Genomic DNA, 18,278 nt, shown 5'->3' with positions numbered 1-18,278 from the left:
AGCTGCTTTGAAATCTTGGCACAGTAAAAATTTACACTGTGCTCATATTAAGATGAAAAAAAGTCGTGATCTGTCACATTTTGTTGATTTCTTGGTAACCAAGAACTGGCAAGTGTTGGCCTGACAAAAAAGAAACAATTTGTTCTCGGCACCACGCCGACAACATCAAACGCAACTGAAACCACAAAATCTGTTGTGCTGCGCAGGGAGTTAGCAAATAATTTTCACGAGAGTTTGAGCGTTCCATTGCTTTTGTTTAAATTCCAATTTTGTCTTGATTGACTGCGTTGATCAGAACAAAACATGGCCTGGGTGTGTTTGAATTGCTCACCTGTGCAGCCTGTGGTTCCTTTTCGTACTGAGTACCCCAGCTCACAGTGACAGATGAAGGATCCCTTTGTGTTCTCACAGTTACCACTCAGACAGATGTTGGGGTTGAGCTCACACTCATCCACATCTTAAGAGGAAACAAAGACAAAGAGCCAAATTAGGAAAAACCATGTGTTTTATCTTAATAAGCAGCACAATGGGCACTTGTGCCGAGCCATTTATGAGCGCTCCAATCATTGTTTTGGGCCTTTGTTTTCCTTCTCTGTGGAACCAGGCATCTAAATGCCACAGATTCCTCTCTACCACAATGTTCACTTCAATACCATCAATAACAATGTTACTCACTGCTTGCTTACCCACAGTGAGTCATAAAATCCTATTCTCATGACACATTTTTTGGATAACCTTTAAGGAGATCACAAATTTGCCCCTCTGAAACAAGCAAGTGTTGAAGCTGTTTTTTTTAGGGGCATCAAATGATATCTGTTACCCAGGCAGGTCTTCATGTCCTCAGATGACATGAAGCCATCGAAGCAGAGACACTGGTAAGTCCCTGGCGTGTTGGTACACTGGCCTCCGTCGCAGATGTCTGGACTCTCCTCACACTCATCAATGTCTGAAAAGGACAATAGCATTATTGGCAAATATGGTAAATGTTTTGCATTCTCATGCCTTCGGAATGCCTGTGATTTATTGGCTTCTGATGTGATGACTTTGACTAATTACCTGTGCAGCTTCTCTGATCGGGCATCAGAGCATATCCACTATGGCAGCTACATTCGTAACTGCCCTCTGAGTTAGTGCAAAAAGCTTCACACCCTCCATTTTCAATGGTGCACTCGTCAATGTCTGAGTAGGACAAACAAAATAAACATTATGTACATTATGCAGGTATTGTATGTATTGTCAGTATAGTGTACTGTATGTATCTGCGTGTAGCATGGAGCACGCACCCACACAGTCCAGTCGGTCCTCGGTAGATTTGTAACCTGTGTCACAGACACACTGGTAGCGTCCAATCATGTTGACACATTGGCCGTGCCTGCAAAGCCTGTCGCTCAGTTCGCATTCATTGATGTCTGTGGAAGAATAAATTAAGATTTTGCTCACTAAAGAACAGCAAGAAAAAGACAAGGATGAACAGTTGTTTTTTCAGTCTTATTTAATCCATTTTTTTTTTTTGTTGCAGTCGAAAACAATGGCTGTCATCGATAATGAGAGCAAAGCAGACCAATCCATTTTGCCCCTCTCACTCAAAATGGAATGGACATTTATCGACATCAATGGCAGCGAATGACTTGCACATAATTAAACAGGATTTTGTGACTCTGCAGGACACACGGGTGAAATTCAAAGCCTGGGGGCAAGGTCTTGTCTCCCACATCATTTTGTGTGACCCGTGAAAACAAATCATGTGCATGGACTTCATGTTTCTTGCTAAATGAAATTCAAAAACCAAAATGTAATAGTTAAAAAGAAAATACACTAATATTTGTTTACAAGAGGCTCAAAAATGAGGATTTAGTCAATTTTGAGGTCAACTATGTCTCTGAACTATTAATCGACTATTAAAAGTAGTTGTCAATTCACCCATTACTGGTCGAGAAGTCAATTAATTGTGGTAGCCTTAGTTGGCAATCATAGTCGCCCTCCAAACAAAACCACAACCACAATGTGGCCCATGACAAAGAGTTTGACACCGCTGCTCTAGATTTTTTTGTGCTATTTTCAAATCGATGATTCCAATGCATCCATCAACATCCAAAGACCTGAGTCAGACACTTGGACCATACGCTAAGCCCCAGGGAGCTCACAAAACTGAGAGGCAGAAGAATGGAAAGGAGCCAACACTTGTCAGTGTAACTGTCCACTTAATGACAAGCTTCCCCACTCATCATCTGTCCACACCTTTTTTTAGTGCCTGAGAGCCAAAGTGGGAATTACATTTGCCAAAAAATGGATACAAATGAAAAGGTTTTGAACAGTCCACCTAACTCTTCATTTTGACAACGTCATCACTCACCTAGACAGGCCGAGCCATCGGGAGCGATCTCGTGTCCGTCGGGGCACACGCACTGGAAGCTGCCTTCGTTGTTGACGCAATCGCCTCCCCGACATAGCAGGGGATTGCGTTCACACTCGTCAATGTCTGGTGGGGAAAAACAAAGACTTAGAGATATGTGTGCGGAAAAAAAAAACTAGTCTGGCTGGATGTGACCTAAGAATGACTTATTCAAATAATGCAAATCATTAAAGGAGGCATAATTCACTAAGTCTGTCTTCGTTTGTTAACCCAATCTGCTTTTTTTGTTATTGTGTTGCCAATGGTGGGCTATCATCCCCAGCCAACAAAAGCACTGACGTTCACCATTTTGTGAGCGCTACGGTGAAGAATTTTGATCAGGTTGGCCAAAAGTAATTCAGAACAGAAATAGAGCAATAAGTATTTTCTCAGATGGTAAGACTGGAAGCTGCTCGTAAATTTATTTTTATGGCAGGGTGCATTATTATGCCTTGAGTTCAAGTATGTCATCAAGGGCAATTATCTTTATGGTGCCATGAAAAACGATTGAGTGACGGGCTGCTCCGGAGTTTACATTAAAATTACATCAGTCGTATAAATCGTAAGTTACAGGTCTGACACGTGAGTAGAGCATACTAACTATATGGCAATCACAAGCAATTGCCTAGGGCTCTGATTTGTGCCCAAAAAGTCTGTCTTATTAAAGCTGATTATGTATGTATGTATTATGTATAAAATGTGTACGTACGTCTGTGTGTGTGTATATTATATATTTTTATTTATTTATTTAATTATTTTTATATAGTTTTTTTTATTTATTAGAGGTGGGAATCTTAGGGCACCTTCGATTACGATTCAGAAGCTACGATTCGATTATAAATCGATTATTGATGCACACCCTCCCCCCCAGCTATTAGCTGCTTTTAATGTTTCGTCGATTAGTTACAAAAATAGTACAAAAATCCTCTCATGATAAAATAAACTACTATTTCAGTTTAGTTAACAGTTCAAAACAGTAAATAGAATACTGAAGTCCCCATTCTGTATCAGCAGCTTTAAACTACATTCCATCTTCAACAGAATAAATTGTAGCATTTTGCATAAATATATTTTTATCCAACTAAAAGTGAACTCAGGTATAAATGAAAGACAACATGTACTACTACTTCAATACAAATGGCTCAAAAAAGTTCTTTTCTGCTTTAAGTTGTGTAAACATGAACATGTAAACAATACCGGGTTTCCCTGAGGTACAAATAATTTTAAAACGTGTGGGCACAGCATGTCCGATGGCTAAAGTTACCCAGCTGGGCAGCGACAACCATATTAGCTGCGTTGTGTGTAACAACAGAAACATTTTTTGCGATGTTCCCCATTCATTTACAGCACCTCATAGCAGCTCAACCATACTAGAAACCTTGTTCATCGCTCTTTTATGAAGCATGTGTGCTTTCAGCTCCCACTCATCGGTTATGAAATGGGCTGTTACTAGAGCTGGGAATCTTTGGGCACCTAACGATTCGATTACGATTATGATTCAGAGGCTCCGATTCGATTATAAAACGATTATTGATGCACCCCACTCCTTTTTTTTTTTTTTTTTTTTAATTTGTTTTTTACATTAGTTCCAAAATTGTTCAAAAGTCCTTTCAGGCTAAACCAAACTACTATTTCAGTATCAAGTTAACATATAGCAGTAAACAAATATACAAAAATAACAGTAAATAAAAAAACTCCAGTCCCCATTCTATATCAGCAGCTTTAAACTACTTTCAATTAATTTAATGTTGTCCTATATAAATGATATCTACCGTAACATAATGTGGCTTGTAGCAGCTTTTCGGCAGCAGTCAGGTATGTTGTTGTGTTTTTTTTTATCTCGTGGCATGAGTTGAGCTAGAGCCGTGAGTTGAGCATTGGCGTTATCCGAGGGGCCGGGTAATGAGAAACATGATGTTTAGCTACTCTCGCTCCGTCCCTAATTGCGTACCGAAGACTGCGCGGCGCGCTGAGTGTGTCGTACTTCTGCTTTACTTGGCATATTTCAATAATCGGAATTTGGATGTTTGTGAGTCGTTCTCGAATCTTCCACGGCCGAATCGCGAATAATCTAAGAATCGGAAATTTTGCACACCTCTAGCTGTTACTGTAACAAACAATTCGGGGGGCTTCAGATCTCCACTCATCACACGTAACGGCGACTCCGTCTACATTCGACAGCGATGACATGATTTGTACTTTCGTCTGCTTGTAGAGAGCTGGGACTGCCGTGTCAATGAAACGGCGTCGAGATGTGATGACGTACATCGGCTTGCTTTCAACATTCTTCGAAATCAACTAATTTCTAGAAGAAGATTTTTTCGTAGAATCCATAATAATTCCACACGTCTGCTTTTAAATTTATGGGAGCAGGTCTAATCTCACGGAGAAGTTGGTTGGTTTGGTCAGCCATGCTTGTATGCATGTTTTGTATTTAGCGGCATTAGTTGTAGATGTGTACTCTCGGTACGTTCCTCATTGCTTCTCGAAGACCGTGCTGACTGTGTTTTTGTTCCGTTTTACTTGGCATATTTAAATAAACAGAATATGGATGTTTGTGAATCGTTCTCAAATCTTCCACGGCTGAATCGCAAATAATCGGAAACTGTCTATTAGAGTCAATAGGCGTTTTCTATATCAATTTCCCTCTTTAATAAACTACCACAATACATACTCTGTGCCCTGAGCTGGAAGTAAATAAGTTAAGCAACTGATGACTTTTGAATAGATGTCCACTGTAGTGATCACTGTCTCTGACAAGGTTAAATGTGATGACATTGTTATTGTTTTCATCCCTCTAATTAATTGCTGTAATGCTGTAAGGAGACAATGTATTTGTTGTTCGATAGTATTGCTCGAGATGGATTTTAGGAAATGGGAGATTACACTCAAATTCCCACTCTTTACTTGATCAACATATTGAAAATCTTTGCATTACACAAATGTGCAGAAGCCCAAATGACTAGATGTACCCTCACAACACTGGATTCAACGCCTGAAAGTTTGAGCCGGATTTTCAAAACTTAGCTCTGAAGATCAAATTTCTCACTCTTATGCCCAAATTTTTACAGGAAAAAAAGAAATTCTCCAAAGCCTCAGAGCGTGCACAGTGCGCAAAGGAAGATTTAGCTCTCACCCATGCAGTTTTTCATCATCATGAAGCCACTCTCATATCCTTCAAAACACTCGCATTCAAAGTCTCCTGGAGTGTTGACACAGCGCCCCTGTCCACACAAGTCGGGAGAGATGCGGCACTCGTCGATGTCTGTGGGGAAGAACAACAAACAAACACAAACATGTTTTATTTACCAACATTCTTCAAAAACATGTATCGCCTTGTAGTAACATTTAGAAATTGCACATACTTCAATGTTCGTGTGCAATTTTTCCTAGTCTAATAAAATGACAATACAACAACAATGAACACAGTATGAGACCGCCTTTCTTTTAGTGTCTTGTTTGTTTGTACAGCTTTGAACTTTTCTCTTGTTGAATTCTTATCAATGGCTTTGTTTCAGCTGTGGTTGTGTTTGAAAGGTCTCTATGAATCAAACTGAGCTGTGGTGAGTCTGGATATTAACAAAAAAAAAAAAAAACAACGTTTGGAATATATCCTCAACACAATGATTTTAACTGAAAATGATGTAATCATAACTTTTTAAAACTCATAATCTCTTGTGGAGAAATTTAAACTTCAAATGACCAAGCCTGCTCCAACAGCAACAAGACCATCCCAGCCAGATTCCTTAAAATACAAGGAGCTCGACAGGCTTTGCAATAATTTTCCTCTGATTTTTGTTGGCACACTTACTCTAAATTTAACATGTGTCTGTGTAGTATCAGATTGACCAAATCTTTGAGCCAAGAAACAGATTGATATTGTGACGTAACCCGGCAGTCTAAAGGATTACCCCTCTAAATGCTAAAGTACTGCCAACTTATGAACAGAGTTTGAGCCGAGGTATCGGTGCTGTTTTCGTCAATGATGACGATAACGAAAATATTCCATCAAGGAACAATTTTTTTCATGACAATGACGCGCTGAAAACGTGTCTTGGGACACGAAAACATAACGAGATGGATTCCAGTTGTCGTCTGATGACAAGAGAACGAGATGAAAATTCACCATAGTTTCTGTTATAAATTCACAATGTGTGATATTTTTTATTGAATGTGTAGTTAGAACGCATTTAGCAGTGTTTGGTCATGTCACTTATGTGACGTGCTGCGCATCCCCCCCAACTCCCCCGACCCACGCACATGCTTACTCACCGGCCGGTGGCTGTGCCCATTCCAGGCTCCTTTTGCGAAAGATATGTGTCAGGTGATGATTGGTAAGTATTGCTTTCTTATCTTAGCTAGATATGCCATGTTACTTTAGCCTTTAAAGGTCTGTGCAGTGTAGTGATCATCACACACTAAACTAACATGTAGCATTACCATAGCGTTGGCGTTAGCATAGCGTTCGTGTTAGCATTAGCATTTAGCGCGGTGAGTCTGTGTCTTCCTCAACTCTTGGAAAACATTTTACATACAGTTCGTTGCCTCCAGCTGAGTTTAATTGCCGTATTGGCCCGAATATAAGACGGTGTTTTTTGCAATGAAATAAGCCTGAAAAAGTGGGGGTCGTCTTATATTCGTGGTCTAGACGTTATACCCATTCATGACGCTAGATGGCGCCAGATATCATTGAAGCCATGTTCTGTCAAGACAGATCTCAGCTACTCTCAAGTTTAACCAGTTTGCCTTATTTTATTGCAATGTTTTTCCTTATTCAGATTTGTTTCAAGACTACAGTTACAGTTAGACTTCACTTTGATGGTTAATGCAGTTATTGCAATTTTGTTGTTTTATCACAATAGATTGGTTTATTTACATTACAAAAACCAGAAGCCATTCATTTACGAATCTGATTGCACTTTAGTTTACATATTTAAATGTTCAGATATTAAGATTTGAATGAGGCAAAATAACATGCTTTTTCTCTCAAATATATTGTTATAATCATTTGTTTCAGATGTACTGTAATTATTTTCTGTATAAAAATTATTTTGGTGTTCAAAAAGTCTTTTTTTCAAACTTGAGTCTTGAAAAAGAGGGTTCGTCTTATTATCAGGGCCGTCTTATATTTATTATTTATTATAATTAGTATAAAGTAAATACGGTAAATGCAAATAATGTTTTCCTGCTGAGTGTGTATTATCATCATGAAAATAGTGATATCCTTGTAGACTCTTGATACGTGCTCCTCTGTCATGTTCATTCAAAATTGTTGGAAAACTTTTATTTATTTATTCATGGACTTCAACTTTTGAAGTTTATAGACGAAAACATTTTGAGAATTGACGACTAAAACTAGACGAAGACGAACACATTTCGAAATGACTAAAATATGACTAAGAATAATAAGCATTTTCGTCCAAAAGACTAAGACTAGCGAAAATTAAAATGACTGCCAAAAACAACACTGCAAGGTATTCCATATTTCCTCAACTAGATGCTGACCATGTCTCGTATATACAACAGGTGGTAAAACAATGTGGATTATGTTTTTTCTATGTACAACAATGATGTGATGACTTCATCACAACTCACCAGTGCAGTTTCTCTCATCCGAATCCAACGCGTAGCCATTATCACACCGACAACGGAAGCTTCCGATGGTGTTCCTACACTTCCCGTTTGAACAAAGCGTGTTTATCATTCTGCACTCGTTTATATCTGAGAATGGTCAAACAGACAAAGAGTGTTAGGTTATCTCACTTTCTGCACCGTCAAAAATAGCATTACCTTTAAGAAAGGGTCTTCCATTGATGACATCACCACGATGGGAGAAGCCTGGTCCACGAGGGCACAGCTGAGCATACTCGGGAGTACCTTTCTCTGGACATTCGTCACACTCTGGGCCCCAGGCCACTCCCACTGAGCAACAACAAGCATCCACGCGGTGTTTGCCCGCAATAGGAGCTCCACAGCGTTCATCCTCATGCGTTAGGTAGCACTGCTCTGTGCGCAAGTCTGGAATTATCAGGAAACGTTATTACCCAGGGGGTATGTTTCCGAAGAATCATCTAGTACAATGTCGCGGTACCTACCAATACACGTTCTACCGCTGATATCAACCGTCATTCCGTGAGGACATTGACAGAAAAAGGAGCCATGTGTGTTAACACACTTGCCATTGATACACACTCCTGGAAAGACTTCACATTCATCCACATCTGAGGGAAACAATAACTACTTCAGGTCCAGTTTTTGGAATTGTGTTAAGAAACATGGTGTCAAAGCAAAATGTACCTTCACACACATTTCCTCGGACTCTCGCGAGGCCTTTACCACAGATGGGATCTGAAAAGGAAACACCAAGTAATTTTAGATGACTGACTGATCCAGACAAACTTTTATTTACGAGATTACCTTTTTCACATTTGGCACAAGGGCTGTTCCAGGCTACTCCGAGTGTGGCACAGCAGTGAGACTTGAGCGTTGCGCCATTGATGTTGACTTCACAGCGATCATTTATCATTTTCAGCCAGCAAGTGCTTTTGCTTGTTTCTAATTCACCGCCCCCCAAAAAACAAAACATCCATAAATGCATGCATATAGAAGATATAAAAAGGCTACACAGCCCTGTTAAAATGTATTTTTTGGTAATGTACACTGACAGTTTTATGCTAATACAGACTGCTATTCGCAACTGTTCATAATTCCCATAAAGTGGTACCTCTACATACGAAGTTAATCCGTTCCAGGACCTTGTTTGTAAGTCAAAATGGTCGTATGTCGAGCAGGATTTTCCCATAGGAATATATTATAATTCCATTAATTCGTTCCACAGCCCAAAAACCTACACTAAATCCTTAATAAATACTGCTGGAACTATTACAAATGGCAATTACACATAGGAAACCAAATCAATTATAAAGAAACATTGAAATAATATAATAAAATAATAATAATAATTCCTGTATTAATGTAACGAATTGGGTTCTAATGTGGCGGACATTTTGTGCTGTACCTGAACGCACCTGAACGCACGTGCCAGAGACAGTGAGCGGTGAGCTTGAGAGTTTCACTTTCAATGTTTGCTTGAGGACACCGTCAATTGCGGCAGACAGTAGGCGTTTTGTGTTGAATAAGTTGTGAAATAAATGATAAAAACATGGCGAAGCTGGCGATTTCTTTGGAGATGTTACCACAATAAGAATTTTCAGCTTAACTTATAAAACTGGCGAACGATGGTCGCAAGAGGACCGTGGAGATGTATTGTAGAGCCATTTCACGGATGGCCACGCCCCGCTCATATTTTTCTATAATTTTCATCTTCATTTAGAAAGTAAGCATCTTTTTCCTTGTTTCACCACCTGTACCAACCTTTTCTGAAACCTGTGTTGATTTGTCACACAAGAAAATCCGCATTCGTCTGCGGTGCTGCCATGTTGTCGTATTTCAAGCATGTCGTCGGATGTAGAAACAAATGGCAGTCAAATTTTACGTCGGATGTCGAAAACATCGCGTGTCGAAGCGATCGTATGTCGAGGTACCACGGTATGTTCGAATAGACTGTTTTGCCTGGGTCAAATTTTGAAGTCTAGTTGACAATACAGTATTTGGCCAAATTTGTCATTCATGAAAAAAATATACTGGTACTTACCAATACACTCAAGCCCTGTGTTGTCTAGTGAACTACCCGTTGAACACAAGCACACAAAGGACCCTTTGCTGTTCACGCAGTCTGCATTCACACATGGGCTAGACAAACACTCATCCACATCTGCAGGAATCAACATGACAAGAACGATCAATCCCATGTTTGCACATAGAAGTAAACATCATCTTATTCAAAATGAATGCGTGCCAGACCTTCACAGATGTCTTTTTCCGGATTGAAATTGAATCCTTTAGGACACTGACAGGTGAAACTTCCCGGTGTGTTTCTGCATAGGCCATTGTCACACAACTGACTGTTCATTAGACATTCATCAATATCTAAGGAAAAACACCCAAATCAGGTTTTTGCAAGGTAAAAACTATTTCCTTATTGGAATTTTCTTTTATTATTGTTCAAGTGAAAATTCAATTCACCTACCGACACAGTTTTTGCCCGTCAGGTCGACCTCAAAACCTACATTGCAGGCACATTTGTACGTTCTTAGCGCGTTCTCACACACGCCATTCTGGCACACATCGGGATCAAGTGCGCATTCATTAATATCTGAGAAGACACAAAACACTTTTAGACTCCAGGACCAGGTTTTTGATTGATGTAAAATGTATTCAACACTCATCCTTTTTTATATTTTCCTCTATCATATTCAAGAAAAATAAAAAGATTGATATCTATTCACAATTTTGGCTTAAAATATGCCCATAGGGAGGCATAAAAATAGAAATAACACAATAACTTATTTATACAACCTTGTCGCAATAATAAAGAATACATTTGCTGCTGTGTACATACCTCTTCCATCTCCAGTTGTGCCGATGCCATTTGGACACAAAGCCAGGAACTCAGCTGCAACATTTACACACAGTTTGGTCCGTAAAACCATAACATTTTCCCAAATTCAAGACATTTAATACCAGGTTATTATCCCTTTTGTATGCTTTGTCATTTTGCCTGGATGGCATATTAAGATGTATCCTTAATGTGGTTCACGGTTGGCTTCTGTACAGGCATTTGAATTGGTGAAACTAACTGAATTGAGAATTGATTGTGAGATGTGTGTGGGTGTGTGTACTTATGTCATTTCTAAAACCAGTGTGTCAAAGCAGGCCAAGTGTTTGAGCCATAGGTGTGTTTTGAATTAGGAGCATGGGAGGTGACTCTATAAGTGACGCCAATGTTCTTACCAGAGTTTTGTGGTGGACAAGGTTGGCAGGGCTCCCCGTAGGCGTACTCAATGCTGGCACAGCAGCACTCAGATTTGGTCACAGCTCCAAATAAAGGCCGAACACACTGGCCTCGCTTGTAACCGCCATAACATGAGCTGCGCATGTGTGTGTCTGCATCATGGGCATACCAAACAGAGTGAGTGTGAGTGATGAGGTTGAAGAATCTAGGAGGAGACTCGCGACTGAGCCGGGCGAGGAGGCAAAAAAGGGAGTAAACAACAACAGGGTAAAAACATGCAGTTGTTCCCTCTCTATAATGTCCAGAGGTTTGAAGCATTCTCCTGTGCTGAAATCATCTTTGGTGAGAAATCACTCTGACCAAACAATAACATATTTACTTCCAAGACAACACAAGAGATGTCATTTGCCGGAAGACTGTAATTTAGGCCTCTTAAGCTAATAATCATATTAATAACATGCGGGTCGATGGATAATTGAGATTAACCATGATACTTTGTATATCAATTTCCTTCAACATGGCTAATTCTGGTATTGTTAAATAGATTAATAGTTTTCAATGCTGAAGAGGCTATTATACTAATTTAAAAATGTTTATATCAACATTTCAAAGTTAAATTATACAAAATGAGTTTTTTTTTTTTAATTGCAAATGGTGTTTTTTTTTTTTTTTTTTTTTTTTTTTTTTAAGTAAGTAACATGTGAGAGTTTTACTGAAACGTGGTTTGGACTCAGTCATCATGAAAATGTAGCAAAATAATGAAACTAAGGTCTTATTCTAAGTCACCAAACATTTGTATACATACCAATTGTATCTTAAAATGTGTACCAATAATTTTAGAATATATATATATTTTTTTTAGATGCATGGGATTTTGACTTGTTTCATATATTGATTGATATGCCAAGTAAACTGCGTGTGATATTTGTAAGTGGTAAAAATAATTTTGTGTTTATATTGTCCTTTTGTCCTCAAGAAATAATGTGATAGAATGAGCAATATTAATGATATGCTTTATATTCAATTTTCACAATCATATTTGAAATATGTTGCCGTAAAGAATTACAAGTTAAAGGAGATGTAGATTCTAAAGGCCATTGGCCGTTAGAAAACATTTTATAGGTGATAAAATATGAGTGAGAAAAACAATTTTAAGTTCAATTGAGTAAAATTAAAGTAAAATATATACTGTTAACATGTTCACATTGAGATGGAATTTCAAAAACAAGACATAAAATGAGAATTTTTATCAGATTACTGGTACCATCAATGTAGGTGATCTTAATAAGTGAACATGATGCTCACTCTTTGTTTAGTATTTAGTTATATATTTTATGAACCTGCTTTTCTTTATTAAATTAGATTGTTAACATTTTGATAAATGACTGCTATTTGGGATGAAGTTGCTTCAGGTTTACTTCGAGGAGCACAAGAATCCTCCCTGTACATACAACATAAGATCTCCTTACCAACACAGACCCGTCCGTCCAGGCCAACTGCCATCCCTGACATGCATTCGCAGCGGAAAGATCCCTCCGTGTTGACACAGTGGCCGTTCATACACATACCGGGAGTCTCACATTCATCAATGTCTGAAAGCAGAGAGATGTAAGTGAATGGTCATTTCTTTTTCCACTTGAAAACAATTGTTCTAATCCACTTTCTGTCAATTTGTACAATTGTATTTAGTAACTGAACAAATTGTGATTCTCAGGGCTTAAAATCCCCTTCCGACTGTGGGGTTTTGATTATGACTCAACTGATTGAAAATTGCAGTGAAAGCTGTGGCCCTGATTCAATTCCATGAACTCTCATCATGGTCATGAGCCTATCACATTGATGATCGTGATAAACGATAATGCTGTGAGTCTGCAGATGGTTTTCGGTTTTTGGAGGGAGACTGTGGCTCCAGGGAGCCTTCTGACTCACGTTTCGTTAATGACTGCATACGTCAGCACACTTCACGCACACCCAATGACTTAACTAGGTCAGCTTCTCCACAGCAAAGGCCAAGTGGAACAACACAGTTCCCACAACTCCGGCGATTTCAATTTGGGTTAGATAAGATAGAGCCAGTTTCACTCATTTGTTGCCACTGACGGAGATAAACGTCAAATTCATTTGAACCGGGCTGCAGAGAATGAATTGTTTGCAGTATAATCCAAATGGCATTCAAGGAATCATAACTTAATTCATAACAAGAACAGCAGACCCATAAAAGTTTAAACGGTTCTCTAGACGTCTGAGATTGGAAAAGCTGCTTCTCTTCCATCTTGTGTTAATTTTACAACAAGTTCCTTTCCCTGTACATAAGCATGTTTATGAAGGGCTGACTTCTATGGAACGCCCTAGTGATCCACACGTCCAGCTGGGATCCTGCCAGGATGCTTAGGGATTTTTGCAAGGCTTTTTAGGGGATTTTTTTTTGCCCTTAGGACACCAATAACAGAAATACTAACATACCAAGCACGTGGCCACCCTCCAAGATAGCTGAAATATAGCCAGCTATTCCAATGACACACTGGCCAAAGTGAAATAAGGCTTGATAGGTCTATGTGAGCATAAAAAATATAACAAACTCACCTATGCACATGCGCCCACTGGAAGCAAGAAGGTAGCCAGGTTTACAGATGCATTTGAAGCTGCCATCCTCATTGATGCACAGTCCGTTGAGACACATGTTTCGAATGAGACATTCATCTTGGTCTGAAAATTTTTACAAACAAGTTCATGAATGCGATTGTTCCAATAGTGGCTCAATACCTAAACGGGTGTAAAATATAATAGCATGGTGAATGTGCTACAGATAATCGATAAAAACAAAAGCCTTCGCTGATGATAACAGCAACAAATAAAATAACTGAATGTATGCAACAAATATGACTCGTCTCTCCCTTTTAAATTTTCAAGATTAAGGTTCAGTTAGAGTTCAGTTCAGAGAGTAGCATTGTAACGCATTCATTCATCATTGACGATGTTAGAGGTCCAATCCATCCAATAAACATGTCGTTATTCGAAAATGGGTTCCTTTATTAACCCTTTAACACCTAAGCCTATTTTGGCCGAATTTGCATGCATTTGATGTCGCCTTTATATTTCAAAGAAAAAATTGTTTACAATGGCCAAATTGGGTCTCTTTTTTCAGGACACCTTGAACTTCATGTCTTAACTGTTGTTTTCTTCACTGACCAATCATAATCCACATTTTTGACCCAAAAAGACAAAAAAATCCCAAAATCTTTTTTCAAAATTTGTAATGTTGACATCAAATTGACAACCAAACATGCTTGACCAACCGTTTTGAAGCTTGATAATATTTATTCAACTTGTTAGAATAAACATTCAATAGAAAAAAATAAGATTGAATAGTTTTATGTTTGACAATTCAACACAAACAGCAGGTATGGTCATAGGCGATTTTGGCCTTTACACATACTATGGTCAAATATAGTGTGCAAAATAGTGAGAAAAATTTTTATATATATCATCTAACACAAAAAGTGTTTTGAAGATTACGCTTTGTGAAGTTAGGTGTAGTACCCATCACCTTATCAAAAGTATACACGTACATGCAATCAAGCTTCTCGAACACACATCTCCATAAAAATTGAAAAGATTATAGTGAAGAAAAAATATATATAACATTGAAAAAAAGTATTTTAAAAAACATTGACAAGTAGTTCAATTCAAATTTTTCAGGCATGCGACCAAATAAAGTTTTTTTTTTTTTTTTGCGCACTCAATAAAGCTTCTTCTTGAACAGGTCACGGAGCTGCGTCACACACAACGTGACACAGCCTACTCTTTCGCCGTTTGCGCTCTACTGTCACTTCTACTCGCCGAGACACCGATTCATCAGAGGAAAACAACAACAAATACGACTCATCTTCTTCTTTGAGTTAATGAAATAATGCATTAGCTTGTGCTAAATGTAGTTTTAGATTCATTCTGCACGTTTCAAAGTCGCTCGCTCAAACCAACCGGTGTTGTGCATTTTTTGGCAAAACACCGGCCGCTGCTTGCTTCGCATGCCTCCCTTTCAGTAGTTGGCGCCTCGCTTGAAAATGTATTAAAAATGATCACATTCGGTTCGTCCTTCCTGACATCACAACGACTCTTGGGATAAGTAGTCTTTTGTGCTGCTTTCGGTTTTGAAAAAGGACAAGGAATGATGGAAATATGGAGATGGATACATTGTCCATGCAGTGTTTTAATGCATATTTATGAGTGCAATAAAACTATAAAACTCAAATGACATTATCTCCCGTTTTTCTTGGCCGATTGACTTAAAATAAAAACTGGTGTGGACATCAACTTCCACACTTTCAAACGAGACCAACCAGCGGCACATGGGTGATGTAATTACAGCGTGACGAAGCTTCAAAGACGATATGCGTAAACGCGTCGCTGCTGACACGTTCGGTGTTAAAGGGTTAATCAGTGGCACCTTTAAAAACAATATACATACTGTATCTATTCTTGGCGGAAACATATCGATAACCAATCGGGATATAAAGTCTCATGAAATATCAACATGTAGAGATATTGTCACACTCCTAATACTGACCATGTCATTGCAATTTTGTAGTTAAATGAAATTTTAGATTTATCCATTTTGAAGAAAATTCTTTACATGGGAGTTGTCTGTATTCCTGATGTCATTAAATAACATCAAAGACATGTTTCAACAAGGTTTTCAACCAGTTATATATTTTTTTCAAATCTGTCTTTTAATTGCTGAACAGTATGGCTGCAAAGACTAATCGATGAAATTGATTAAAATCGATTAAAAGATTAGTTGCCAACGAATTTGATAAACGATTTTTACCGGCAGCTATGCGCAGTCCGGTTTGGATCCTTTTTTGTGTGTAATGTGAGGCTGTGCCAGTGATTTAAGCTAACTCAGGTTAGGTTGCTGAATCAATAATATTACGAAGTGTCGAGAGTTAGATTGTCTTTTGTTTTGTTAGATCCATTGTGCCTCCGTCAGAGGTGAGTGAATAAAGTAATGTTTGTATTTTTTGTTGATGAGACGTTACTACTTAGCACGGAGCGCTAAGCTAATGATAATGGTTGGATAGATAATGGTAATCAGTGTCTTAAGTGTCCATTTGTATTGTGTTTTGGAGAAGCATATTAGCACTTGAATGATTGTTAGGTAGTAAAGTTTGTTTCTTTTTCTTTTTATAAAGAAACCCTACACATTAATCCATTCATATAACAACAAAGTCTCCTTTTAACACAAACTCCCATTGAAACTGTAAATTGTCATACAAGTCAGGAAGTTGTAATAAAATATTATTTTTGAATAAAATGGTCATCCATTTTGTCTTCAATGTTACTTACAACATGTCGAAAGCAACTTCAAGTTAAATTTTGAAGGTAATTGAAAAAAGTGACATTTATCTGATTCATCAATTAATTGTTTAATAAATTGTCCGATTTATCGATTATAAAACTAATCATTAGTTGCAGCCGTACTGAACAGACAATTTAAAATCAATGGAAGCAAATATGTGACTGAGACAAAGAAAATATCATAACAAAGTTCTTTTGAAAAAGGGGCAGTAAATATATTAAGTGGTTAAATGAGACAAACAAAATAAACTCCGATATCACTAAGTTGTCTTCAAACACACCCAAAAAACTAATGGCTTCTTCAGAATTGACATATATAGAAATCTGGCTGATTAGAGAGGACTATAGTCTAAAAATATTTTCCAAACATCTTCTTCTCCATAAATGCAGATGCATTAACTAATCTAATACTAATAGATAACCTACCTTGACAGTTTTTGCCATCAGCTGAGAGCTCAAAGCCAGCGTTGCAGACGCAGTGGAAGCTGCCCTCTGTGTTGGCACAGCGACCGTTGTTGCAGATGCGACCATTGGCGACACACTCGTCCAGATCTGAAAAATACGGCTGTCATCACATACAGTACATTCTTAAGTGTTTAATGACTGTTTCAGCAATGAGTCTGAGAGTGTTTCAGTTGCACGTGAGAGAGGTTATCATGAACAGATGAGTATGTGTGTGGTTGTATCAGTCACCTCGGCACTCGGTCTTGGTTGCTGTGGACTGGAATCCCACGGGACATCGACACATGTAAGACCCGGGGGTGTTTACACATTCTCCGTGCACGCAAGGGCTTCTCTCACATTCATCCTCATCTACAATTTAAACATTCAATTCAGATAACATTTTCAGCATCATCTATCATTTGGTATCTTCAGTGCCTGACACTTTCTGAATCCTACAGTGACTTACCAATGCACACGTTCCTCAGGTCCAGTGTGAAGCCCATGTTGCACTCGCAGCGGTAATTAACGCCCGGCAGGGGGATACATCGGCCATTTGGGCAGAGGTTGCGATAGGCGTGGCAAATGTTGGTGATATTCTGGGTCTGGATGATAACTGGACCATACAGAAATGAGCATCAACATATCATGTCAGGAGTTCATTTCTTCATAATGTCGCATCACAAGGTCACAGTGTTGAAAAAGTTTGGTACTGGTGTCCCATATTTTACCACTCATATTGAAAAATTGAAAAGAAAAGGCGAGTCATGTCACTTGTTTAAAACAGGTTTAAAATGAACTTCTCCCGACTCCCTCTACTGCCTAACTCGGGACGTAAGGGCAACAATAAGTTAAGAAGAAGGTAATTCGTATAATTAACCAGCCTTGCGATTAAAAAAAAAAAAAAAAAAAAAAAGGGCACCGAGGGTCAGTGGGTAAATATTCCTTGGCAAATAAGTATTTAGTCAACCACTAATTGTGCAAGTTCTCCCACTTGAAAATATTAGAGAGGCCTGTAATTGCCAATATGGGTAAACCTCAACCATGAGAGACAGAATGTGGAGGAAAAAAAACAGAAAATCACATTGTTTCATTTTTAAAGAATTTATTTGCGAATCATGGTGGAAAATAAGTATTTGGTCAATACCAAAAGTTCATCTCAATACTTTGTTGTGTACCCTTTGTTGGCAATAACGGAGGCAAAACGTTTTCTGTCACTCTTCACAAGCTTTT

At 38.5% G+C, this 18,278-nt stretch overlaps 1 protein-coding gene across 1 annotated transcript in view; it reads right to left on the bottom strand.

The window, feature by feature from the left end:
* Window positions 1-18,278, bottom strand: part of fbn1 (fibrillin 1) — a 101,336-nt gene that overhangs the window by 27,960 nt on the left and 55,098 nt on the right. The window contains exons 12-32 of the mRNA XM_057835264.1: window positions 17,515-17,661; window positions 17,298-17,417; window positions 17,031-17,156; window positions 13,830-13,952; window positions 12,716-12,838; window positions 11,246-11,398; window positions 10,854-10,907; window positions 10,482-10,607; window positions 10,256-10,381; window positions 10,047-10,166; window positions 8,810-8,947; window positions 8,690-8,740; window positions 8,488-8,613; window positions 8,183-8,410; window positions 7,988-8,113; window positions 5,529-5,657; window positions 2,354-2,479; window positions 1,284-1,409; window positions 1,057-1,179; window positions 821-946; window positions 332-457 (exon numbers count right to left, since the gene is read on the bottom strand). Coding sequence (XP_057691247.1) covers window positions 332-457; window positions 821-946; window positions 1,057-1,179; window positions 1,284-1,409; window positions 2,354-2,479; window positions 5,529-5,657; window positions 7,988-8,113; window positions 8,183-8,410; window positions 8,488-8,613; window positions 8,690-8,740; window positions 8,810-8,947; window positions 10,047-10,166; window positions 10,256-10,381; window positions 10,482-10,607; window positions 10,854-10,907; window positions 11,246-11,398; window positions 12,716-12,838; window positions 13,830-13,952; window positions 17,031-17,156; window positions 17,298-17,417; window positions 17,515-17,661 — 2,643 coding nt within the window. The remainder of the gene's footprint in view (window positions 1-331; window positions 458-820; window positions 947-1,056; window positions 1,180-1,283; window positions 1,410-2,353; window positions 2,480-5,528; window positions 5,658-7,987; window positions 8,114-8,182; window positions 8,411-8,487; window positions 8,614-8,689; window positions 8,741-8,809; window positions 8,948-10,046; window positions 10,167-10,255; window positions 10,382-10,481; window positions 10,608-10,853; window positions 10,908-11,245; window positions 11,399-12,715; window positions 12,839-13,829; window positions 13,953-17,030; window positions 17,157-17,297; window positions 17,418-17,514; window positions 17,662-18,278) is intronic.

The sequence above is a fragment of the Corythoichthys intestinalis genome, chromosome 1, assembly GCF_030265065.1.
Source record: "Corythoichthys intestinalis isolate RoL2023-P3 chromosome 1, ASM3026506v1, whole genome shotgun sequence".
In the NCBI taxonomy this organism is placed as follows: Eukaryota; Metazoa; Chordata; class Actinopteri; order Syngnathiformes; family Syngnathidae; genus Corythoichthys; species Corythoichthys intestinalis.
Note: the sequence above shows the minus strand (reverse complement) of the source record. Positions and strands in the feature narration are given on the sequence as shown.